Source organism: Solenopsis invicta, chromosome 8, assembly GCF_016802725.1.
Source record: "Solenopsis invicta isolate M01_SB chromosome 8, UNIL_Sinv_3.0, whole genome shotgun sequence".
NCBI lineage: Eukaryota > Metazoa > Arthropoda > Insecta > Hymenoptera > Formicidae > Solenopsis > Solenopsis invicta.
Window position 1 is genome coordinate 16,131,078 of NC_052671.1, and position 25,516 is coordinate 16,156,593.

At 30.1% G+C, this 25,516-nt stretch overlaps 5 protein-coding genes across 8 annotated transcripts; 3 read left to right on the forward strand and 2 right to left on the reverse strand.

The window, feature by feature from the left end:
• Window positions 1–872: 872 nt before the first annotated feature.
• On the forward strand, window positions 873–2,422 carry LOC120358399. The gene is made up of 3 exons (XM_039452595.1): window positions 873–1,424; window positions 1,605–1,680; window positions 2,251–2,422. Exons 1-3 carry the CDS (start codon window positions 1,305–1,307, stop codon window positions 2,388–2,390), a joined length of 336 nt encoding a protein of 111 aa, XP_039308529.1. The 5' UTR covers window positions 873–1,304; the 3' UTR covers window positions 2,391–2,422.
• On the forward strand, window positions 2,327–6,234 carry LOC105194409 (E3 SUMO-protein ligase ZBED1). The gene is given in 6 exon segments (XM_039452596.1): window positions 2,327–2,481; window positions 2,733–2,796; window positions 2,996–3,100; window positions 3,183–3,353; window positions 4,003–5,370; window positions 5,372–6,234. Coding segments are annotated over 5 exon segments (2,307 nt in total). The 5' UTR covers window positions 2,327–2,481; window positions 2,733–2,756; the 3' UTR covers window positions 5,995–6,234.
• A 4,215-nt stretch (window positions 6,235–10,449) lies between these two features.
• Window positions 10,450–19,816, forward strand: LOC105204923. 4 transcript variants are annotated; one of them, XM_039452511.1, is made up of 3 exons: window positions 10,450–10,643; window positions 10,787–10,846; window positions 17,701–19,816. In XM_039452511.1, the coding sequence occupies exon 3, from the start codon at window positions 17,718–17,720 to the stop codon at window positions 18,390–18,392; it is 675 nt and encodes a 224-aa protein (XP_039308445.1). In that variant the 5' UTR covers window positions 10,450–10,643; window positions 10,787–10,846; window positions 17,701–17,717; the 3' UTR covers window positions 18,393–19,816. The 4 variants fall into 4 exon arrangements, with proteins under 4 accessions (XP_039308445.1, XP_025995498.1, XP_011172506.1 ...); XM_026139713.2 differs by lacking the exon at window positions 10,787–10,846; XM_011174204.3 differs by lacking the exons at window positions 10,450–10,643; window positions 10,787–10,846 and adding an exon at window positions 15,375–15,559.
• On the reverse strand, window positions 10,676–15,661 carry LOC105204922 (protein KRI1 homolog). The gene is made up of 9 exons (XM_011174202.3): window positions 15,374–15,661; window positions 14,556–14,635; window positions 13,882–14,289; window positions 13,492–13,808; window positions 12,936–13,117; window positions 12,596–12,855; window positions 11,518–11,784; window positions 11,253–11,410; window positions 10,676–11,160 (listed from the first exon to the last, which is right to left on the reverse strand). The coding sequence occupies exons 1-9, from the start codon at window positions 15,483–15,485 to the stop codon at window positions 10,740–10,742; spliced, it is 2,205 nt and encodes a 734-aa protein (XP_011172504.1). The 5' UTR covers window positions 15,486–15,661; the 3' UTR covers window positions 10,676–10,739.
• Window positions 19,655–25,001, reverse strand: LOC105204920 (DNA/RNA-binding protein KIN17). Its single transcript, XM_011174201.3, has 3 exons — window positions 24,491–25,001; window positions 23,642–24,072; window positions 19,655–21,070 (listed from the first exon to the last, which is right to left on the reverse strand). The coding sequence occupies exons 2-3, from the start codon at window positions 24,045–24,047 to the stop codon at window positions 20,301–20,303; spliced, it is 1,176 nt and encodes a 391-aa protein (XP_011172503.1). The 5' UTR covers window positions 24,048–24,072; window positions 24,491–25,001; the 3' UTR covers window positions 19,655–20,300.
• Window positions 25,002–25,516: the final 515 nt, after the last annotated feature.

A 25,516-nucleotide genomic window follows, 5' to 3' on the forward strand; every position in this document is an offset into this window, starting at 1 on the left:
AAGTAGATTAGATAAATAAATATCCGTCAGATCGATTGTGTTTTTCTAACTGTAATTCACCTCACTCCTGATCAAGAATTTGAGTTTTTACACATAAAATATAAATGATCAGCATAATACAATGTAAACTACGTGTTATCTATGTAAATAATAATCAAAGTTTGAAATTAATGCATTACTTGTAATGCTGTTACCATCTTTGTTATTTTTTTATGGTAACAATCGTTACTTTTTTTTGTCAGTAATGGTAATGTTACAGTAATTATAACAAATTCAGCCGTTTATATTGTTACTTTAGTCCCTTGTTATTTATTAAAGAGATTGTATATTAAAGTCATGATTGGATAGAAATATTACTAAATGTTTCTATCGAATTCAAATGAATTTTATTAAATCAAAATATCGCACAATGTATAATTGAGAAATGTTCTTGAAAACGTATAATTAATATATAATTAATCAATAATTGGTATCCTTGGTGGAAGTTTCGGATAGGATTTTAATACAAATTTTTACAAACAGTTCCAAAATCTGTGCCCGTTCTAAACCGATTCCAATTTGTAACCCTTTTCAATCCGTGCATCAATTTCAAATTCTATCCGAATGAATCCGAAAGTCATTCAATCCATTTAAATCAAGAAGTCCAATCTGAATGAACTCAAAACTTATTCTGATAATTGTTTCAATCCTTCTCAATCCGTCAATCCAATTCAAACAAATCCGAGACTCGTTTCAATCCTTAATCCGTACCGAACTGGAGTTTTAATCGGAATAAATAATCCGATAACAATCCAAAAAAAAAACTTTCTGTAACTATATTTCATATTCTTTTTTTCTCTTTTTTTTCTATCCGCCTGAATGCATTTTTATCCGAAATCTGTATCTAAATCTTTCCAATACTTTCACCAGGGATCTGTCCCTTAGTGTAATACAGGAACGATACGGCCATATTCGAAATATAAAAGGAATCAAAAAACTAGCAGTGAGTAACACAATATCTAATGATTGCGTCAGCAACCCTGAAAAAAATTCTTGTAACGGTCAAACACGTTTGAATACATACACGAACGAACCGTGATTATTTCTGTATACATTCTCACTCATATGTAGATATTTAAGCAAAGAAATTGTATATGTAGAATGGAAAAGCCAGCCATGAATGCATGAACTAATAGAAAGAGACAGAGAACAAGACATCCCTCAATAGTCTCAATGCAAGGCTGCGTTCAGATTCCCCACCAGGGTGCACCCAGACATCATTCTATCCTTGTTTAACATTTGGTAAACAACAAAGATAAAACATCATGGTGCACCCGGGTGAGGAATCTGAACGCAGCCCAAGAGAAAGAAATACTTCCCCACTTAGCTACATTCAGCTCAATGCGCGCCCACCATTACACAAGGATAAAGATAACGGCGTTTTAGTAAGTAAGCCTTACACGTGCTATTACTGCTATTCGCCATTCGGGCGGTATTTTTGTGCTTGTCGATTGCATCACAATCGGCCGCTAGAACGACAATTGTCATTGTCTTTGTCGTTCTGAGCATTGAAAGCCGAAAATTTTGTTTAATGACTAAATCGTCCCCATCTTGACTGGTTTCAGGGAACGGGTGCCAAATTAATGGAGAAAAATCCATTTCGTGAATTAGTGATCAGACATCAGATGAAGTGGGCAGCCGGTAAGTCAGCTACTTACACTGTAAGGTAGGGATAGGCGATTCCTCTCGATTCTTCAAAAATTATTCGATTCTTTTTTTGCAGAATCGATTATTTTATCGATTATTTTAAGGATAGATTCTTGATAACTCGATTATTTTCTAACCAAAAATCGACAAAGAATCGAGGTTTTTTTAAGGCCTATCAAGACGGATTTGCATAGCGCATAAACATATGCATAAGGAAATTTATTGGTCTATAAGTATATGCATAAGGAAATGGACCAATCAATTTCCTTATGCATATGCTTATGCGCTTATGCAAGTTTGTGTGAATATACCATTAGTCTTTATGTCTTTGGTCTTTCTAAAGCTTGGTTTACATTGGACTTAAACGTAAACGTAACGTAAGGATTGAGGAGAAGATTGGTCAAATCTGTCAGATCTAACGAAATTGACCAATCCTCTTCTCTCTTCTCAATCCTTACGTTACGTTTAAGTCCAATGTAAACCAAGCTTAAAGCCTTGTGTCCACGATGCTAGAACTCGGTCCGAGATCTCGATTCGAGAAATATGTAACCAATCAACTTGCAGATTTTACGGAAAAGCGGCAATTTTATTGGTTACACGTTTCTCGAACCGAGATCTCGGGCCGAGTTCTAGCATCGTGGACACAAGGCTTAATACATAGCATATACGAAATACGAAACTGCCTATCTGCGCAATGTGATTGAGGAAACTATTATGGAAATTATTAGCGGTTATTAGCATACATGACATAAGACATAAGTGCTCAGCAGTCAGTGCCCGAAAATTCATGTCCAGGTAAGCATTAATTATTATAATAATTTGATTTTTATTTATGAATAAGGTGCTAAGAAAGGTAACATAACCTTCAAATGTAATATCTTTCCAAATGGACAAATTTATGTAGATAGAATTTATATGCCAATATTCTTTAATATTAATTGATAAAGAATTGAATTTTAATGAATATAATGCTATAATATTTTTTCAAATGAATATTATTCACTTTTTTATTATTCACTTATTACACGCATTATTCACTATTTCAGAATTCTCCAGAAGTTTGTCTAATTATGGATGACCAACACATCTTACACATGGATGAGGATGACCGTAAGTTAAGAATGAATTCCCTTTTCAGTGATTTATATAATTACATTAATTCAAAGTATGAAACATAAAATCAATTTATTTGCTTGTTTTTTTCTTGATATACTTCCTTATCGTAATAATAAATTTAATAGTTGAAATTGACAACTTACAATAATAAATATTTACATTTTTTAAATAAAATTTATTTGTAAAAATGTAGCACCAAAAGAGGATGCGAGAAGGTTTACGATACACTTTCAAATAAACAGTCATGAGCCAATTAGTATTTCGGATTTAAAAATTTCAGAATATTTGAAATTTAAAAGTACGTATAATTGAATATTAAATTATATTTATATGTTACTGTAAATTAACCTACTATTTTGATTAAAATTGTCTGATTGAAGGAAATGATGAATATGCCTTGCAGTATTGCCAAAATTATCATATCGATGAGAATGAGGTAATTGAAAACATGTATCGATCACTGGATGATGTGGATTATACTCGAGTCAAAATTCCTGATATTGATATGGAGGGAAAATGTACTGAAGGTCTTACAGAAATAGAGTCAAAAGGTATTGAAAGTGCTAGTAAGGCTACTCAACGAAATATTGTTTCCAGTAATAAGAGAAAATAGATATCTCTAGCGTTGGTACACTGAAAAAAGGATTTGTTTGATGTTACCAAACGTATATTTAAATATTGCGAAATAAATATTTGGTAACCATAAAGAAATATTTGGTTTAGGTGAATATGATATAGTTATAGTTAAAAATTCATATTTACCTAAACTAAATATTTCTTTATAGTTACCAAATATTTATTTCGCAATGTATAAATATATGTTTGGTAACATCAAACAAATCCTTTTTTCAGTTTATGTATACTGCATTTATCTCAAGTAATTATTACACTGAAAAAAGCATTTGGTAAAATATGGATCGCCAAAATTATTTGGTTGTAATTAGCATACGCTTGATAGTTTGGTATCTATTATCAGATAGTTTGGTGGATGCAACTAGAATATTGGAAATTATAACCAGATGATTTTGATGATCCATATTTCACCAAATATTTGGTTAATCTAACTAAATACTTTTCTCACGTGTACGTATGGCAAATAAATATTAAAAATTCCTCAGATATTTATAATGCATAGTCTTTGGAGCAAAACTTCTTAACTATTGATCATTTTTAATGAATTTATTATTTCTTATTTAATAGATGCTTCTCAAGCTAGTTGCAGTTCAAGTTCGCAGAAGTCAAAATGTAAAATTCAACCAAGCCCAATATGGAGCCACGTTGAAAAAGTTAAGAATAAGGATGTATATAAATGTATATATTGTAAAAAGGAATATAGAGCATGTGGAAACACTACAAACATGCTGAAACATCTGAAGACACAACATCCATTATTTTTTCAAATGCCTCCAAAAAGTACCAATTCTAGTAATACCAAAATCAAGGAAGCAGCAGTAAAAAGGCCACTTCAAGAAGTCGACAATATCGAACTAACATTAAGTCCACCAAAGAAACAATGTGCTGATTCATCTGGTAGTTATGGAATAAAAGAAGCATTCAAACATATAGATTCTTTCAAAGAAGAAGGTTCTATGTCAGATAAAATTACAAATGTAATTTTATTTATGATATGCAAGGATTTACTTCCTATTTCTACGGTAGAACATAAAGGTTTTTTAACACTACTCAAGGTTTTGGCACCCCTTTACAAGCCTCCTTCGAACAAAACAATGACAAAAAAACTCGAATCCCGATACGACGTTATGAAACAAGGTTTCGTTAAAGAACTTCAAGATGCAGATTGTTATTGTTTAACCTGTGACAACTGGACAGACTGTTCTAATAAGAGCTATTTAGGAGTAACAATTCATTACCTTCAGAAGTCTTTTAAAATGAAAAGTGGATGTCTTGGATGCTTTCCACTTCACGAGAGGCATACAGCTGAGTACCTCAAACAATCTTTGCAACAATTATTAGAAGAATTTAATATCACAACGGAAAAACTTACAGCTATAGTATCGGATGGCGAAGCAGCTATTAAAAAAGCTTGCACTGAAATAGTTGGAAAAGATAAACATATTGTCTGTATTGCTCATGTTGTTGCTCATCTTCTACCCGACGCACTAACTAAGTTTCCAGAATTAACTAGTATCATTGATCAAATGAAATCTATAGTGACACTTATCAAAAGAAGTATCCCAGCATCAGATAAACTTAGAGAATTACAATTAAAAGCAGGAAAGAGTGAAGGAACTGTGCTTAGCCTTATACAAGACGTTCCCACTCGATGGACAACAAAAGTTGACGCTATTGAAAGGTACTTGGAATTGGAACAATATGTTTATGTAGCTATGTCTGACTGTGCAAATCCTGTTGACGTGTTAAGTAGAGAAGAAATAAAAATTCTGAAGGATGTATTCCCAATAATGGAGCCTATAAGAGATGTTATAAGAGAGATAAGTGGGGACTCGTATCCTACCTACAGCTTCATTATACCGATCGTCCACTGCATGAAAAAAAAAAATAGATGCCGTCAATCCTCAAACAGAAATTGGAAATAAATGTAAATTAAAGATTCAAGTTGCTATATCAGACAGATTTAAAAACTTTGAGCATTTTCCGATATTAGCAATGGCTACTATATTAGATCCTCGATTTAAAAAAGTCCACTTCGAAGATCCATTAGCTGTTTATCCTGCTATAAAACGGATCAACTCAAAGCTTAAAGCTTTTAAGTCAGAGACGCCTGAACATATACCTGAACCTCAAACAAAAATATCGGATAGTATATGGGATTTCCACGACTCCTTAGAAGTAGATCAAAAATCTATTTCTAATGTAGATTCTAATATATCAAAGGATCTGGAACTTGAGCAGTACCTACAATTAAAAAGGATTTCGAGAAAAGACGACATATTTATGTACTGGAAGAGAGTAGAAACAACTTTTCTCTCGCTTAGCAAACTAGCTATAAAACAATTGTCAGTAATCGCAACGTCCGTTCCATCTGAACGTTTGTTTTCAAAAGCAGGACTCATCAAGCGCGATAATCGCAACAGATTAACTGGTAGGCACTTGAATATGCTAGTATTTTTAAGTTCACTTACTCTAGAAGACTGGTGTGTTTTAGTCAACATTTATATGTGCTTTAAAATGATTTTGCATTCAAATTTTGTTTATCTGTTTGGTTTTTAATACTATTTGTATTATTATTAATATTCTAACTAACATAATAAATCCTTCGTCTTTTCACTTTAAAAAAATTTACATGTATACATTATTACATGATTTATTACATGATTTATTTATCTAACTTATATAATTTTATGATATATTATGGTATGGGTATCATCAGCTTGCCATGGAATGTGAGAATGATATACTGCACTTGCTTTAAGGTGGTTTCATAATCAAAATGTACATATTTGATAGTAAGGTTGTGTTTTTTTCCTTTTTCCTTCATTTATTCAAGTTTTTTTCTTGTGCGAATGAAAATAAGTGAAAATGTTATAGGCTGCAATATTGATTAACAATAATAATCATTTATTTTCATCTGCATTTGAAATATTCTAATAATAACACAGTCTGTTCAATATAAATATTTAACAGGTAAGTTGCCAATTATTTCATATTTTTTATTAATCAAAGTTTAATTTAATAAAATACAAGCATGATATGATTAAGTTTTTAAACACGCACTTTGTATTTTTAAGAATTTTTGCATTATAATCTTTTATTTATTTTTCAGATTCTATAAATAGAAATGGCAATCAGGCGTTCTAAATTATAATAAATAAACTACAATTGCATATAAAAAATATGGTACATAAAAATGAGATAGATGTATACACTATAAAGTTCTTAAAAAGGGTTATATAATGTATATTTATATATTGTCCAGTACAATTATTCAATAAAAACCTCTTTTAATTATAATATATATTTATTTTCAATAAAAATCCTTTTTATTTCACATTTAATTGATTTTATTATTGATAATTTTTTTTCATTGATTTTTCGATTCTTTTTTAAAATAATCGATTCTTAGGTATCGATGTTTTTTAAAAATCGATTCTTAGGCATCGATACTTTTGAACGGAATCGCCCATCCCTACTGTAAGGTTATACGGTGTAAGGTAGCGCTAGGGTTGGCCAGGGGCGTAGTGGGAAGAGACGTCCGTATTCATAATCATTCAAGAAACGAGGATTCCTTGTTCCTGTCTGTCTTTGTCTCGCGTACTATGTTTTACCGTATGTAAAACAAAGACAGACAGAAGTAAGAAATCCTCATTTTTTTAAGGGCTATGAATACGGGTATAAGGAGCAGGGGCAATGACGACAGCGGCGGTAGCGCCTAGCTAACGTGGCTCAACGACCGTTGCCGACAATAATAAATGTATATAATAAGTATATGTTAAAATTTAAAATTCGCCTAACTAATTTATGTATAGAGAATATAGTTTTTATATTAAACATGTAATAATTCTCTCTATATTAACATTTACTCACCCCCATTTTTTTGTTTCTCATCGTCGTAAGAGCTGCACACTAGACGCGGAAACGCTTGCCGCGCGGCAAAATGCAGCGCAGTGACCGATCAATCGCTTGCACGGCGAAGGGATGTACACAAGTATTCGTACAAATCACTTTATTGAGAGATCTTACAACGGTTACAACATAACTCAAAACGAATCTCGTGCACGTGCGAATGAAAACCGCCATCACGAAGAGTCGCGCCTTCTTCCGACACGCTGGCCGTGTCTGCCGACAGATGGCAGATACACTATCTCAAGCGCCCAATTCGGGGCCGTACATGCAGTCACGAGGCCTGGAGAGCCAATAACGTTCAATAATTCGGGTCACGGGGTTTGGCAAGCCAATAGGCTATTAGAGCGCACACGCAAAGGTACAAACCCTATAATAAAGGTTGATTTATGCAGACCGTAACCGTTACTTATGCCGGAATCTATAAGAAATTGACCAATCATAATCGACTTATAAGAGAATAATCAACTATGATTAGCCAATTTCTTACAGATTCCGGCATAAGTTAGCGGTTGCGGCCAGCATAAACCAACCTTTAGCGGTTACGGCCTGCATAAACCAATCTTAAGGGCCACTTGCACTAACGCCGATTAACTTAATCGCTGATTAGTCTATCGGAATTGACTAATCGCATTTGTCGTTTTTACTTCTTTAACCTAGATTAAAAAAAGAAAGAGATAAGAGTATATATACTTCTTGCTCACTGGATTTTGCCAAAATTGCCTGATGGCGCGACTCTTAAGCCCATATCAGACTATGCATTGAAAATTGAAAATTGAAGATTAAAGATTGAGCTTTGGCCAATCAAAATAAAAGGAGTAAAAATTTCCTTGTTTTGATTGGTCAAATTTCAATCTTTAATCTTCAATCTCAATCTTCAATGCGTAGTCTGATACGGGCTTAAGATTATTGATACGGGCTTAACGTATCAGACTACGCATTGAAAATTGAGATTGAAGATTAAAGATTGAAATTTGACCAATCAAAACAAGGAAATTTTAATTCCTTTTATTTTGATTGGCCAAAGCTCAATCTTTAATCTTCAATCTTTAATTTTCAATGCCTGGTCTGATACGGGCTTTACGAGGTTTGTTCGAGTTGCTTGAAATCCCCAAAAATTTTTGCACTCGAGATGAGATAAATATTCGATCGTAAGAAAGAGAGAGACGACAAAGAAATTAATTCAAAAAGGGCAGCAACACGAACAGGCCTACGGTCTTGTGTTTATTCTATTGTAAAACAAACTTTACATTATTACCATCACTAAGGGTGCCGTCACATGGGGCGTAACTTGCGCAAGCGTAACTTGCGCCGACCAATGATATCGTTTTACTGGAACACTCAAGGACTTTAATTCTGTCCATGGGGAAATTTTCCAAACTGAGAAGTCACCACTTTCTACATTCTTGCAGTTCATGATTAATGAAACGACTAGAGCTTATTGGTCGTTACGTTGATCATGAACTGTAAGTATGTAGAAAGATAGCGACTTCTCAGTTTGGAAAATTTCTCCATGGACAGAATCAAAGTCCTTGGGTGAACTCAGCTTCCACCTAGTTACTTTACGCTTTTTACGTTATTAGGCCTGTTCGTGTTGCTGCCTTTTTTGAATTAATTTCTTTGTCGTCTCTCTCTTTTTTACGATCGAATATATATTTATCTCATCTCAAGTGCAAAAATTTTTAGGGATTTCAAGCAACTCGAACAGACATCGTTAGGTTGAATCCAATTTCCTGCGTAAGAAACGCTGTGTACATGTAGTAATACATGTATTGGTAACACATGTATTCTTAACTTAAATAAGCAAAACAAAATTGAATTTTAATTTAATAAACTATTAATTATAATATTAATATTAGTACTTTTGTGTTAATTAGAATTAGTATCTTGGAATGATGAATATACATATAATGCTACTATACTACTTTAAGGGTGCTTTCCAGCTACGACACAAGTCGACACTGTGTAACAGTGTCCATTAATGTGAGTGAGACAACTAAAATTTTCTCTCTTACACTAATACACACTGTGTTACACAATGTCGACTTGTGTCGAAGCTGGAAAGCACCCTAAGACGACTCAAGTCTTAGAGAATTTATTATACGAACGATGTCTTCAACAATCTTTTAACACACAAAGCATTATGATTTATTGAATTAGTAGTTTTAAAAAAATATATTCTAAGGCTCAATGCACACAGGGCGCGTCAACGCGTTACGCGTGGCGAATAGCCAATCATTTTTTCGTTTTTATGACAAAAAATAAGAAAGCAAATTAATCTGAACGATTGAGCAATTAATTTCCCAAAAAAACATAGAAAAATAAAAATAATGTCAATTAGATCAAATTTGTTATTTTTTGGTCAAATCATGATGAAAAATTAAGTTTAACTAATTTTACATTATTCAAATTGACATTATTTACTTTTCTGTTCTCCTTGGATTTTTAATGTGTTAATGTAAATCAATGTCATCTTACCGGTCGTAACATTTATTCCATCTCTGCATACTTTACGCCACTCCTCAGCAAACGGTGCATTTTTCGGAAATGAGAAATATTTAATCACTAAACCTTCTTTTTTAGTTTTCCTGTATGAATTAGTGCAACCTTTTATTGCACAATACATTTTTTCCGAAAAGTATTAATGCTTTCCGACAGTAACTCTACAACGTTATTCGTATGTATCTGCTCCTTGATTTTTCGACAATAACATATGTCATATGTCATATGTATCACGCATGATCACGCTTTCGATAGCGGACAGCCACATGTTATCGACTTATAGAGTCGAAGCGTTCGTTCAATTTTCGCGCGAATGTGACGTCAGCTTGATACATCACGTGATGCGCAGAGAGGTCTTAAGGCTCGAACCCCGGAAGAGCATACCCTTGTCTTTCTACCATGAGTGAAGAAGGGTGCTCTCCAGCTACGACACAAATCGACACTGTGTAACACAGTGTCTATTAGTGTAAGAGAGAAAATTTTAGTTATCTCACTCACACTAATGGACACTGGGTGCTTTCCAGCTACGACACAAGTCGACACTGTGTAACACAGTGTCCATTAGTGTGAGTGAAACAACTAAAATTTTCTCTCTTACACTAATGGACACTGTGTTACACAGTGTCGATTTGTGTCGTAGCTGGAAAGCACTGACTGTGTTACACAGTGTCGACTTGTGTCGTAGCTGGAAAGCCCCCGAAGTATTTTTTAATTCGGCATACTTCACTTTTCAAAATGTTACCAGCTTTCAAAATGTTACCAGAAAGAATTAAATTTCATTACTTTTTTAACACTATGTATGTGTATCAATAGGAATTTTATACAAATGTTATAGAATCATATATAATTTTATATTTACTACGATTACAATTATGCAAGTACAACATTAATATTTACATTTGTCTATTACTGTATTTTAATTTATTTTTTAATTTTTTAGCATTTATTCCATATATTTTCAATCTATCTGCATTCAAAGACATGGTTGGATCATCATCTGGTTTGTGCTTTCCAGTATTTATTTGATTAAATTGAGAGCTTTTATTGTTTCTGTTTTTCTTTCGGCTTGCAGATTTATTGATAATTTTTTCATCATTATTTTCTTTAATATTAGTCTCTGTTTTTATTTGAAAATCTTTTTTCGTTGCGTTATCTATCTTCATTTTCTTAGAAATCAAAGCGTTGCCATCGGCTGTTAATTTATTTTTCCGTTTCTGCTTTTTTATCTTATTTACTACGTTTCCTTCTTGCTCACTTTTATTTTTTTCATCTTTCTTTCCAAATTCGTTTTTTTCTTCTTTCTCTTCCAATTCACTAAACATACAACATTAGTACGCGATCATATAGTACATACGTGTAGCAGCATATTATATTATATATATTCTTAATTTCCATTTAATACTTACGTATATAAGCTCTTAAGAATTTTTCGCTTATGTGCTTCATTCTTTGCTTTTTCTTTATATATTCGAACTTCATTCTTTTCTACATGTTCTGGTTTATGTTTAAGAGTTTGTCTTAAGGGACACCATCTATTCAATTCCTTATCATCGGCCATTAAAATCTTGAAATGTAGAAATATATTTATTAAATTACTGTTATAAATAATTTTAAATTAAACTATTCTTATTCTTAAAATATATAGTAAAATTTCATATAATTGACACGTACTTCTTCAATACTTAAACCATAATCATTTGGAACTACTTTACGATATTTAAATCTACAAGGCAAATCTCCGATCATATCCTCATAATCCAATGAGTAATATTGATCAAAATAATGTGCATACGAAGGATATTGTTTGGGATCAAATTTGGGCTTCTCCTTTGCTATAAGCTCAGCGAATTTAGAGCGCCGCCTTCGTTTTCTCTTTTTCGTATTTTCAATAAGTTCAGATTGTAAGTCTCGAGATTCTGGGTCGTAATCCGCATCCATCTATAATCAGACAACTAGTGAAATTCTTATACAATATATATTAGCAAAAATATACAGACTGTCCGACAATAGGTGAGAGATAATTTAAGGAGTGATTCTAGGTGATACAATAACAAAAATCAAGAATAATAAAATTGTTTCAATATTTAACATTTTGGCCAAATTTTTTAATTTATCGATTGATCAATCACATTATGCGCAAATGCAACTTTATTCTGTAAAAGCTGCATTTTGCGCATAATGCAATTCAATCGATGAATTAAAAAATTCGTCCTTTGTATCAGAGTATTATTAAAATAGTTATCACTTTAACATTGTGATATTTTACTATTCCAGATTAACCTAAAAATTATGTTTCAAGACTGAAAGTAACAAGCAGTTCAAAGAACTAGTGTATATAAAATCCCATAAAAAATGTTTGATATAACAATAAGCTCTTACTATATCTTGTGCTGTTGACTTTCTTTTTAATTGTATTATACACATCATTTGTATTATCACATCATGGGTTTATTTTAATTATTTTGTTTCAAATATTTATGTAAAAAAGTGTTTAAAGCACGTGGATATTTATGTATAATTAAAAAAATAAAATTTTGAAATTTTGTTACTCTTGATTCTATAATTTGGAATATTCACATAAAAAGTGCCTAAATACACATGTAAATATTTAAATTTTTACAATTAAAAAACAAAGCGTTAATCGCAATTTTGTCATTTCTAATTTTCCTTATTTTATCATTTTAAATCACTCCTTAAAAATTTTCTCCCTATCTATTGCCGAACATCTTTTATAATACACTATAAGCACATTAAAATCTGGATCTTCACAATGAGGTTCTTCTTCATATGCAGCTTCCATGTCAATTTTATCTGTAGTTGGATCATATGTGTCCCATTTGGGTTCAATACCCAGTTCTTCATCGATCTCTGGAAATTCTGGCTTCTGCATCTCATCCTCACCACCAGCATAATATGTGTCATTAAAAATTTCCTTCATTCTTTTATCGTGTTCATTTGGATCGAAATCAGAATCAAAATCAACATTATCAAAGCACATATCATCATTTCCTACAATTAATACAGATATAACATAATGCCGAATAATTTGATATAAATTTTCTATATTTGGAAATTGAAAGTTATGTTACCAGTAATTTCTCTCAATTTTTCTATCTTTTCTTCTATCTCTTTTCTCTTCAATACCTTCAGTTGTTTTAATTCCTCTCTCTTTTGCTGTTTCTCTTGCTCCTTTCTCTCCTTAATTTCTGCTCTTTTCTGAGCTCTGCGGGTATCTTTCTTCCGCATTGAGTTTTCCATCGTCCGTGGATATCTTAATAAAACGTAAAATTCATGAACAGATATAAAATTATACAATAGCTCATATTATAATTAACTTTCAGAGTAAACACGTTTTTTCCGGTACTTTTTCAATGAACACGTGAGTTTGTTATTTTTACAATACTATTTTCTCAATTTTTAAATATTAAAAATGTTTAAATATTAAGGTATTTTAAAAAAATCTAAAAAAATTCATGAAACATCTATCTACATTGTAGATAATGATTTCATAATTTATTTTGATTAACATTATTTATTGAATATTTAATTTTTAGCTTTAAATATTGGTTTTACAGTTACAAGTTTTGTTTCAGATGTATATTTATTCAAAGAATTATCATTTATTCATTGAGGAAGAAACTGTACCTTTTGATAAATTCTTGATCAGGTTCTTCAAATCTAAAATTGTATTTCCATTCAAATTCCTCTTGTTTTTGGATAGTCTTCTCATCTTCCGACAAGTTCTCATCACTGTCATGAACAACTTGATTGTACTCTAAGTCAACACCGTAAGATTCTTTATCCATATACTTGTTATTTAGAATATAATCTCTCAAGAATTTCTCATTTGGATCTAAATTAGGATCTAACCAAAAATCACGCAATGGTTTAAGCATTTCCTTGTCGTTGGAATCTATTTCCACTTCTTGACCTTTCAACCATTCCTTGTATGCGTCTTCTTCCTAAATGAAATAATAGCATTATAAGCAATACGCATATATACATGTAAAATTATTATGTATGAATTAAAAGTACTTTGTGCTTCTCATCTTCTGTTTTTTGTTTTATCTTTAAGAAATCGTTATCTCCATCATCATCCTCATCTTTCAGAGCATGTCTAAAACTATCTTTCAATTCTTTTTGTTCCTCTACATAAGTGGGAATTTTAGATTTAACTTTTTGTTTTATTTCATCTTCGTCTTCACTGCTACTAAACCGTCCATCTCTTTCTAATATTATCTTGCGTTCATAATCGCGTAAAGAAAGAGGCTTTTCCTTCTTTGATTTCTCTTTTTCTTTTCCCTTCACTTTAGCACTTTCTGATGTTTCAGGTTTGCTAGTATCATTACAGGATTTAATTTTTTCATTATATGTGCTAGGATCCTTAGATTTCAAACAAGCCAATGTTAGAAAAAATTGTTTATCAAATTCTGGATTTTGAATCTGAAAAGAATCAATTATTGCTTTGCATTTATTAGTATTATTATTATTATTATATATATGTATGTTAAGAGATTTTTTATTTTACTTCTTTTTTGTTTTATAAAAGTTTATATATATATATATATATATATATATATATATATATATATGTTAAGAGAGAATTTTTTTATGAAACAAAAAAAAGTAAAATAAAAAATCTAACACAATATTTGTAACAATATGCATAAGAGCAATAAATAATTTATCCAATCCAACAATCAATATACATTCTCATCTTCATCTGAAGAACTGCTATCACTAGACTCATCTTCCGACAGTACTGCATCTTCTCCATACCTCGCCTTCACTACAAAAAAAAAAGTAAAAATAAGGAACATTTCAATTATACACATATTTTAAAAATTTCATGCAATAATTTAACATTAATTGTATATTCCTTGCTAGAGTTCTTAATTTTCCAGAAAAAAAAATCAAGAAAAAATCCACTTTTTTTCAAAAAATATGGAAAAATATGGCATCAAACTACATTGATGAATTATTTAATTATTAGGACTCTTAAATGTGAAAAATATCATAAAATCATTAACATAGAAGATAATCTGAATTTTTTGTTAAAAAAATCTAGAAAAATACAGCAAAATAAAAACAAGAAAAATATCATTTTTTTCTTAAAATTTTCAAGAATATTTCCAAGAATATTGCTATTTGTTACATCTTAATCGTTATACACTGCAATCGTTATACACAGCATTTTTTTCAAATTTTATTGAACATTTCAATTCTGTATGTATATAAATGAATTATAATCAAGTCATTTTAATTTTTGGACAGAAATTCCATTGTTGTGGGATAATCTTATAAAAGAGATTGTCGACTTATAATTGACAAATTCTATTTAACCTTTACTACATATGAATCGGAACAAGGCTGAGATAATTCTGAAAGCGTTGCAAGCATTAAAGTGACACGCACCCCAGAAGTCAAATAGCTAGTGGTTTGAATTCCTTAGTTCCTCCTTATGATTTACGGCTCCTACAAGGAACCATAAATCACAGTTGCAAAGGTATAGGTTAGGATGACTTACATTTATGTAATTCCTCTTTTTGACGGAAATTGTCGTAAATACTGGCATATTCTGCGTTTATCTTTAATTCTCCATCTGAGTCGGAGTTATCGCCGTTGAATAATAGAGACATATTAACTGAGCTCACAGGTAAAACGTGGAGATCATAAAACGACGCAAACAGCAGTAATTGAACTAAAGCCGGAAGTATGTAAATACGATCTAACCTAATTTCAATTTCAATGCAATAGTATAGTTGTGTGTCTGTAATGTTCCACGCGGTACGGTTTTATCAATTTTATAAAGCGTTAAATAAAAATTAAAAGAATTTTATTGCGTTGTCGAAAGATATTTACCAAATCAGTTCCAAAGAACTTTAATCAACATTAAATTCAAAATTTTATAATTGAGCATGTTAGAATGAAACATAACCTCTTTATCACGTTAGATATCCACTAACTTGTTTGTTTATTTGTATTATCGAAATATAAAGTGATTATTTTATATAATATTATTTTATTATTAACTCTACTGTATATTTGTTATTGTGAAGTAGTATGCATATAATATGATCAGATATTTACTAATTCAAAGCAGGATAATTTTATGTTGGGAAGGATAAATATAAAGATAAATACAAGAACAATACTCAATTTTTATGTTTTATTATATGTTATATAATAAAATTCTTGAAGTTCTATATATACAATTCTTTATAATAAAATTCTTTATGTATAATTTTTATATATAAAAAAACATGCTTACTCATATTTAGTATTCAAACTTACCTGCTTTAAGGAAGATAAACTCTGATGAAAGTTTATCTTGAAATTCTTTATATAACTTTTCAGAATTTTTATATAAATTTTAAAATTTGTAAAAATTTTGCATGATTTTATAACTTTTTAAAAAACTTCTAAAATTTTTTATATGAATTGGAACATTTTATAAATTTTTAGAAAGCCTACATTTGTCTAGATTTCTTTATATATATGAATTCTGAATTTATTTTTAAAATTCACATATATATAAAAAATCCTGATTTTAATTAAATCTTGATTTAATTTAAATGATTAAATCTGGATTTAATTTACTCTTTATATATCTTTTTCAGTTTTAAGAATTAGAAATAGGCAAAGAATAGATTAAACTGAGAATTAATTTACATTGGTGGAAACGAACATAAATTAATCATAAGAAAGATATTTAATTGTTTATCATTTGTTTGCAGAGGAAGAACTCTTATAGATGCTTGTAACATTCAGTATTGATATTATATTAATATTATTAACTTAATATTTTTTATATTACTCTTTTGGTTCAATTAAAAAAATCGTGTTTTTAAGACTGAAAATAACAATGCGCATTTTGAAAAATCAGAAAATGTATATATAATCACATAAGAAATATTTGAGCACTAAGATCCTGCTGTCATTATCATCGATTTTTTCTTAATTTTAATTTTGTTACACAAATCACAGTTTTATTTCAATCATTGAATTCTAAAATAAGGTATTTGAGTCCAGCATTATATAAAGCTCATTTTTTAATTTATCACTTAAAAACATCTGCTTTATATTTAGAATATATGCTTAAAAGATGTATTATAAAAAGTAGATAAAGAGGAGCTAAGCAATTCAAACCAGTAGCCACATGTTTATTTAATGTAACAAGAACTTGTGACGAAGTTGATAAATAAGCCATTTTTTATTTAAAAAAAACTATAAAATTTACTAACAATAAGTAGACATTTTTTTATGATGTATTACAACATATAATATTATTCTATTTCCTAACCATTAAAAAAAACGTCAATTTTTTTGGAATAAGTATTCAGATGTTTAGCAATAGGCTGAAGAAATTTTAAGTGATTCTAGATAATTAATAAAATAAGGAGAAAAAATAACAAAATTGCAAAAAAGCTTTGTTTCTCAATTATAAATATTTAAATATTTACATGTTTTAAGTACTTTTTACATGAATATTTAAATATTCTGAATTATAAAGTTAAGAACAAAATTTTGGTGAAAGATTTTGTTTAATTATAATGTTTAATGTTTTAAACACTTTATGTGAATATTTCAATATTTATAATTCAAAAAACCTTGATTGTAAGTTTGTTATTTTTATCTTATTTTATTTAGAATTATTTAAAAAAATTTTTTGACTCGTCAAACATCTTATATATAAAAATAAAAAATAATGACAGTACTGAGATGTTATTATATGTATATTATTTAATCTGATTTAATAATGATATAATGTAATAAATGTAATAAATCTAATATAATTTAATGAATCTTATCCTTTTTGATTATTCATAAACATTTTTGCACTTAATGTTACAGAATAGTAATTCACAAGAATGGCTTACATCATGAGTAAAACTACTATTTTGTGTCGACCTGTGTTTTGCAAAAAAATAATTTCTGGTCCTATCAATAAAAACACTTTTGCAAGAAGTTATCAACAACTTACTAACAAAACGAATGCCTGGGCAGAGCAGAAATATAAACAAAAAGACGACATAAGCAACAGTTACCGGCTCGTATATAGGGAACATTCACTTGTCAACTTAGTAACCACTGCAGCATATCATGTTGGATGGCTAGGTTTTTTTACTAGCACATTTGGCTTGGCATATTTAATATATGAAAAACCACCGGTACGAGAGAAAGAACCAGAAGATCCGGCTGCTGGACAGAAATTTAGACCTCTGACTGCTGCAGAAAGAGTACTCATGTTATTTGTTAGTTTTGCTTTATCCACACTACTCGTAGTAGGGAGTAGAACAATTCCGTTTAGAATTTATCACGATTCTGCGGAAAAAATATTTAAGGCTGTGTTTGTAAGTAGAATATTAGGTAAGAAACAAATAGAAACATTTGCCGAAGGTACAGCTGTACCCATATTTAGTCGTAAACATCTAGGAGACTTATTATTTAAAGTCAATGGTCGCACTATACTACTTGATAAAGAATGTTTCCCGGTGCCGTACATACGTGAGCAAATGATCTGCAAAAGTTCTACTGCAAAATAGAACTATTTGTATTTATGTATTATTGCATCTTACATCATAATATCATTTTTTTAGACTCTTATGTCATCGGTGATATCATTTGCTCATTTTATCTATTCAATATTGCAAACAAAATTGAGCTGACATTAATATGTAAATATTGATATGTAATATTGATTTTTTTTTAGATAATATAAATTTTTACATAGATTCTTGTGCAGTAAATAAAATATACATTTTTTTATAACTATATATGCAATATAAAAGCTTGGAAAAGAAAAGTACAATCTTTAAAGAAGATTTCGATATCATTCACGGGTTGTTTGTTCTTTTTCTTATATATTTTTTTAAACAAAAAATTATAATGATGCTACTCTCAAAGGAAAACATTGCTATAATGGAATTAAGTCCCCAAAATTCTTATTCATATCGTAATAAAATCATTGGTCATTAAGTTTCAATAATTTAAAAATTAGTTTAAAATTGGATAAAATATCAAATAAATATAATAAGTGCAAATGCACTTTTATGTACCATTGCACTTACAAAATTAAAAAAAATTAGTCAATAAAAAAATAGAAATTACTATTCAACTTTTGCCTATACCATCATTTCTTTCCATCTTCAATGGAATAGATGAAAATCCGTCGTAATTGAGTCCACTCTGTACACTGTATATATTTGATCCTCTTTTAAATTATTGAAGCATAATACATGATGATTTCATGATATAAATAAGATTTTTGTCTGAACTTTATTTTAACGTTGCAATTTTTCCTTGAATGTAACATCATTACGATAATTTTGTTGAAAGAAAAAATAAAAAAAAAAAAAAAATAAAAATTATGTTTTTACAGTTTCCACTTTCCACTAATTTTCACAATTTTGAAGAATATATTTTTCAAGAATGCCGAGAGGTTTACGGGTTGTCTCTGTGTCTTGATTCATCGTTAATATCGTAATTCAGAAAAAAATAATCCCTGATTAATAAGGAAATTCTTTTTAAAAGTTGTATTTCTTCATATGTCGTAATTGGGTATAAAATAAATACTTAATGTTTGTATTATTTAAAATATATAATAATATAAAAGATATACAAAGATATATACAAGACATACAAACAGAATTTTGTAAAAAAAACGCATTAAAAAATTCTGATATATGTACATACTTATAAAAAAAGATAATATATATACATTTATTTCTTAAATAAGACTTTATTTTTTACATTGTTATTTCTTAGCAAACGGTTGATATCCAATTTTTAAAAAACGATTATTTTAGAATTTGATGTTTAAATTATAACATTTTGTTTGTGTGAATGATAAAATCCATAATTACTCTAATTTTACATATGCACTGTATGTACAAACATTGATATGTATAATAAAATATGTAAAATAGAATCGATAATGTATATTCAATAAAAAAAAGTTTGCTTTAAATTGACGTTTCACAAAAAAATTGTTTCCCAGATTGCATGTAAAGTTTATATTATCTTATGTAATATTAATTTACATTAACTTATGTGTATAGAACCTATCCAAATTTGCATAGTCGCACAATGCATATGCATAGAAAAAATAGATTAAATAAATGTCTAACATAAGGATACCGATTACTTTTTTTACTTTCCTCATCAAGATAATAATATTAAAAAATACTAAGATAACAATAAATCATAAAATTGGTATATTATTAGCTAATAACCTAAATTTTAACATCACATAAACTCTCATAAGACTATCGGTTTTGTGGCTATACAAATTTGTCTGAATAAGCCTATACTCTATATACAAAAACTTGACACTTATTAAAGTTGTACACAGGTGCTCTTAGAGATAGGCAATGACCACAATAGGATGTTACTGCTAATATTAAAATACAGTATTTTTTTCCTATTATTTTTTCTCCATACATAATTATTTTTCAGTCTATATATTTACACACTTGTTCATATGGAAGTTTCTTTATAATTTTCTTGTCGCTTTCGAGTTCAATGTCTATACTATAATGCTCTATATGCAATTTCTTTACTATTGCTCTCGCACCTTTATATTTCCCCCAAAGAATTAGAACCTTTTTACCTATCGCAGGAATCACTGTCTCCAAATATTCTTGATCTAGTCGTATAATATGTCCGTTAACTTCTTCCGGTGTCTTTAATTTTACTTTACCAACAAAACTGTCTGTTCCAACTGATTGAACAACACCTTTAGCTTTATAGTATTTTTCGCCCAGACTCTTCGTAGTTACCTTGACCATTAAACCTTCTCTGAGCCAACCTTCAGTCGCAGGAGAATTGTCACTTTTTAATTTCTTGATAGACTTTGTTTCGTCATCATTGGATCTTTTCAGTTTTTCATCTTTTTCACTAATTGATTTACTTGAAATCGATTTATTCTGATCATCTTCACTCTTTACCTTCTTCTCCTTTATTTCAAGTACAGGAAGCAACTTTGGTTTTGGTTTTAGCTTTATATCGAGAATCAAAGGTGTATCATTCTCGGGACGCATCAGTGGCGTCTTAGATGTTTCGCCTTCAGCTTCTTTTGTATCTTGTTTTGCCTTCTCTATTTGTTTGCCAATAAAATCCATCAGTCGCTCCTCATCGTCCTTGTCCATTTTTTCCTTTTTTGCTTTTTTCTCCTGTGCAGCGAGAGTCTCAGGATCTCTATCGATATATGTTATGAACCAACCTAAAACAATATAACACATTTTTTATAAAATTTAAAATTTTACCGATAAATCTGTTTTTAATTATCTAATTGTAAAGAATTTTGACAACATAAAAATTTAAGATTGAATAAATTAATATTTTTTAAACTAAATTGAGTTAAAATTAACAGAAAATTAATTTCGTTATGTTAAAAGCTGCATGAATATAATAAAATAATTCAATTAAAAAGTTACGTTATGATTAAACAAATTACAAGTTAATTTTGGAAAGCATGGCATTAGAATTGTAATTTTTGAAAAATTAGATTACCCTAAATAAAATAAAAAAATTAGGTACTTTACCAAATAAATTTAATATATTTATTTGTAAATTAAGGCTCCTGAGTACTCGCCGCGGCCATATTGAAGTCGTGACGTCAAAAGCGAGAAATTGCGTGAAATGACACATAATTTTGTCAAACATGCCATTTGTAAATAAAACCAATTTCGATAAAACAGACTAAACAGATGGCTTTAAAACATTTCTAAATATCGGTCACGACTATTCTTTTTCTGCCTAACAGTCAGTAAATAGTCGTAAAAAGCATGTAAAGTGAAGCTATTGAAACAGAAAAACACACGGTCACATAATTTTGTCAAACATGCCATTTGTAAATAAAGCCAATTTGGATAAAACAGATTAATCAGATGGCTTTAAAACACTTCTAAATATCGGTAACGATTATCCTTTTTTCGCTTAGCAGTCAGTAAATAATCGCAAAAAGCACGTAAAGTAACGCCTATTCAGACAGGAAAACACACGGATAGCTATTGAAAGGATTGAAAAATGTACTTTTATGTATAAAATTCAAAGAAACTACTCGCCGTCCATTTTTACGAATTTGATAAATACGAGACAAGTCATATTTTTACAATGAAACACATAATAACAAAATGACATGCACGACAACATCTCATCGTCAATCTGTCACGTTTCACGTGTATTAGTTCTAATTTTGTCCGCGATGGAATGTCGCTACCGTCAATGCGGAGTTCTCGGCTGAGTCAGGAGCCTTAAGTTTATGAAAAATAATAAAGCAATATTGTCCTTTATATGGAAATGTACTTTTTCTTTTTTTTTGCAATTTTTTTGCAGAGATAAAATTTTAACTCAAGAAAAAAGATTAATAAGTTAATGATTAAACATTTTTAAAATAACTAATTAAAGTTAAAATTAACTCATTCGAAATTGATTAACAAGAAAAGGTTCGTCCACTTAAAAATTCAAAAAATTATAAATCTTTGCTTTTAAAACCTTTATTAACAAATTTTTTATTGCTTGATTTATCTTATAAAGAAGGGAAGTAAAATCAATCCCTGAAAATTGACTCATTTTTTTTGTTTCATTATTCGTTAACAAAAGGAAATAAAATAAAATTTCATAGAGTACATTTATTTCTTTTAACGAGATTTATTGATTAGAAAAAATGTAATTATTTAATACAATAATTTGAATAAAATCGTGATGTGTGTAACAATTAAAATTGAGAAAAGGTCGTTATGAACTGTCACGGGTCCGGCGCCGATTTGATTCTCCTTGAAATATGTTGTTAAACACGAAAATTAAAGACACTCATATTTTTTTTATATGCGCAGAATTTTATGTTTAAGGGGTGAAACAACCCTTTGAAAAAAAGCGGTATTTTTCTTTCGGGGCAAATATCGTCGAAAGTATAAGAGATAGAAGAAACTTTTTTAACAAAAGTTATACGGTTTAAAGAGTACTTTAAAGTTGTAAAGAAAAAAATGTTTTTGTTTAACAAAATCCCCATCACACAACGTTTCTTTCAAATTAAAAAAATTTTTTTTCAGCCAAATTAAAAGTTATTCTTTTCTAAATCCAACCATATCACTACCCAGCAAAGAAAGCGGTATAATAAAAATTTAGGAAAAATTTACCAAACTTCAAACACTTGTAAAACAGGAAATATTTAAGATACAGGGATGTTTCAAAAACAAAATTCAAGCTTGAAGCCTGTACTTAGAGAAACTTTTAATGCCGATTGAGTGGCATAATTAATTTGCTAATGGCCGATAACATAACAAAAATTTGCCAAATCGAATTGGTCCATTGGAATTATCTATTCACATTGCCTATTGTGTGAAATAACAAATGCGATTGGTCAATTTCAATGGACTAAGATTGATGAAAGATTATATTGGTGAAAGAAGCTCTAAGAGCTATATTTTAAGAACGAAAGTAATGGTGTGCAGTTTGAAAAACTAGAAATGTATATAAAATCACTGGAATATTCAAAATCTTGCTATGATCATTATTTTCCTTTTCGTAATTTTAATTGTAATTACTTAATAATAAAATAAAATAGGCCAATTTTAGAAAAATTGATTTTCTCTCTCCAAAGTGAAATCAAACAGCAAAAAAATATATTATTGTTATATTATTACATATCACGATTCTCTATGTATTGTCAAAATTGTATAATCTTTTAACTTTCCGAGTTGAAAATCTTCCCTTGTAAATTAAAAGTTGACTTTATAACTTTATTTAATTTTTAACTTTTTAATTAGTTTCTATCAAGCTCTGTACAAACCTTTTTCAGTCTCATCAACCACGCATTGTCCAGTACGTCCAAGCCATTTCACAAACGCAGTCAAAGTCAACCACTGAGTAGCGTTCATATGTATATGTCCTCTGTCAGAAATGTACTCTTGGTACACTCGATTTGCTGGCACTCGTCTCGTGCCAAATTGCCTCTTTAACAGATTCAAATATCCTTCTGAAAATTCTCGGGAAAATTGGTCCATATACCGATGTGCGTTTTCAGCAAATAACAATAGCTGACGATGATGCGACTCTGACATAGTATGACATTTGAAGCCATTCTCATCGCGACACTGTTTCTGGCACATTTGACAATACCATCGTAACTTTTGTAAGCCTTTGGCTTTAATTTTATTGGCAATGTACTTTGGTGTGCCAACTTCATGCTTACCCATTATTTCACTTTGCTCAGATTGAAGCCTGCAATAAGATTATCATTAAGCATTTATCCTTAAAATCTAATTTTATCATAAATTTAAAATATATCTAACTATAAATTGCTTGTAAAAAATAAGTTGTTAATTCTAGAATGGTATCAAATATAAATTTAAACTTGCAGATTGAATTCAATAGTATACTTAATTTCGCACTTTTTTTCTTTTAGGTTAGTAATTACATTATTTATGTTTATAAAGATTTAGATTATAAATATTTTACAACATATTATTAAATTATAAATATCACTTCATGACGTAGTATTTTAGGGATAAATTAACAATATTTTTTTTTTATTTGTGTCCACGGGACACGCGTATTCAACCTAATCGAAATGGTTATTGCGATTATACAACGCGAAGGCGGTGGTACTGAGTGCCTCAAATCTTAAGCTTATACTCACAAGTCCCAATTCTATATTACTCTTTTCACTTTTTTGATATAATCATAGATGATTCTAAACTTCTTCCAATCTTCTCTTCTCGAAATATCATATATGCTCTCCACTTTCTCTAGTCGCTTCCTCCACAGTCGTTCACCTAACTTCTTCTTTCTTCTTCTCAACGTTAATGGTACCCGTCCCCAGTGTAACAACGTGGCGGGGACGATTTGACCATAGTAACCAAGGTATTTTTATCTTGTTTTCAATAGTTATATGGGAAACAAAAAGACTTAAATAGGAATACAGAATATGCTTGCACAAGAAATAAAAAGGATTGCATCAGCAATCCTGACCGCGCTTTTTCACTCTATTACAAACACGCTTACTGGTACACGGCCAACCAGCGACCCCATCCGTTCACCTAACCTTGTTCTTTGATCATCGAATCTATACATTGAACTATAACTATAGGCTTGTTTTCTATACCTGCACTAAACTGCACTAGAACGTTCCTTCTTGCTTTCATTAACTTTCAAATATATATCTATTTCATTTTAAGTGCACACTAATTCAGGGAGTTCAGGAACAGAAAACAAACGGTATACCACAGTCTAGGGCTGTGTTCCGATATTAACTGCCAGCACTGAAAATGTATAGTATGGCTGCGTTCCGAAATTCACTGCCAGTACTGAAAATCTATAGTATACGTAACGTGAACTATAGATTTTCAGTACTTGCAGTGGCTGTGTTCCGATATAACTGCCAGTACTGGCAGTGGTGAAAAATCCGTTCCGTTATTGGTACGCAGCGCACTGCGACAGCATCTAGTAACATCAATGACGTCATGAATGGTAGCCATATTGCCACTGTGACTACTGCAGCTTCCAAGGTGAGGTAGCTACAGTGCAATATGGCTACTATGCTGTTCCGAAATACGATGCTATAGCAGTGCTGGCAGTAATGCAGTAATATTGGAACAGTTGTGACAGTGTACTGTCATGACGTCACATTTACTGCACTGCCAGTAAAAACGGAACACAGCCAGTG

Excerpts from the sequence above, each read along its gene's own strand:
- LOC105204923 (XM_039452511.1), top strand. The coding sequence starts at position 17,718 with ATGGCTTACATCATGAGTAAAACTACTATTTTGTGTCGACCTGTGTTT.
- LOC105204922 (XM_011174202.3), bottom strand. The coding sequence starts at position 15,485 with ATGTCTCTATTATTCAACGGCGATAACTCCGACTCAGATGGAGAATTA. Across the intron at positions 14,636-15,373 it reads AAAAGAGGAATTACATAAAT|TGAAGGCGAGGTATGGAGAA; the intron begins GTAAGTCATCCT and ends TTTTTTTTGTAG. Across the intron at positions 12,856-12,935 it reads AAAATTGAGAGAAATTACTG|GAAATGATGATATGTGCTTT; the intron begins GTAACATAACTT and ends TATTAATTGTAG.
- LOC105204920 (XM_011174201.3), bottom strand. The coding sequence starts at position 24,047 with ATGGGTAAGCATGAAGTTGGCACACCAAAGTACATTGCCAATAAAATT. Across the intron at positions 21,071-23,641 it reads GGTTGATGAGACTGAAAAAG|GTTGGTTCATAACATATATC; the intron begins GTTTGTACAGAG and ends ATATTGTTTTAG.
- LOC120358399 (XM_039452595.1), top strand. The coding sequence starts at position 1,305 with ATGGTGCACCCGGGTGAGGAATCTGAACGCAGCCCAAGAGAAAGAAAT. Across the intron at positions 1,425-1,604 it reads ATAAAGATAACGGCGTTTTA|GGAACGGGTGCCAAATTAAT; the intron begins GTAAGTAAGCCT and ends GACTGGTTTCAG. Across the intron at positions 1,681-2,250 it reads TCAGATGAAGTGGGCAGCCG|ATTTTACGGAAAAGCGGCAA; the intron begins GTAAGTCAGCTA and ends ATCAACTTGCAG.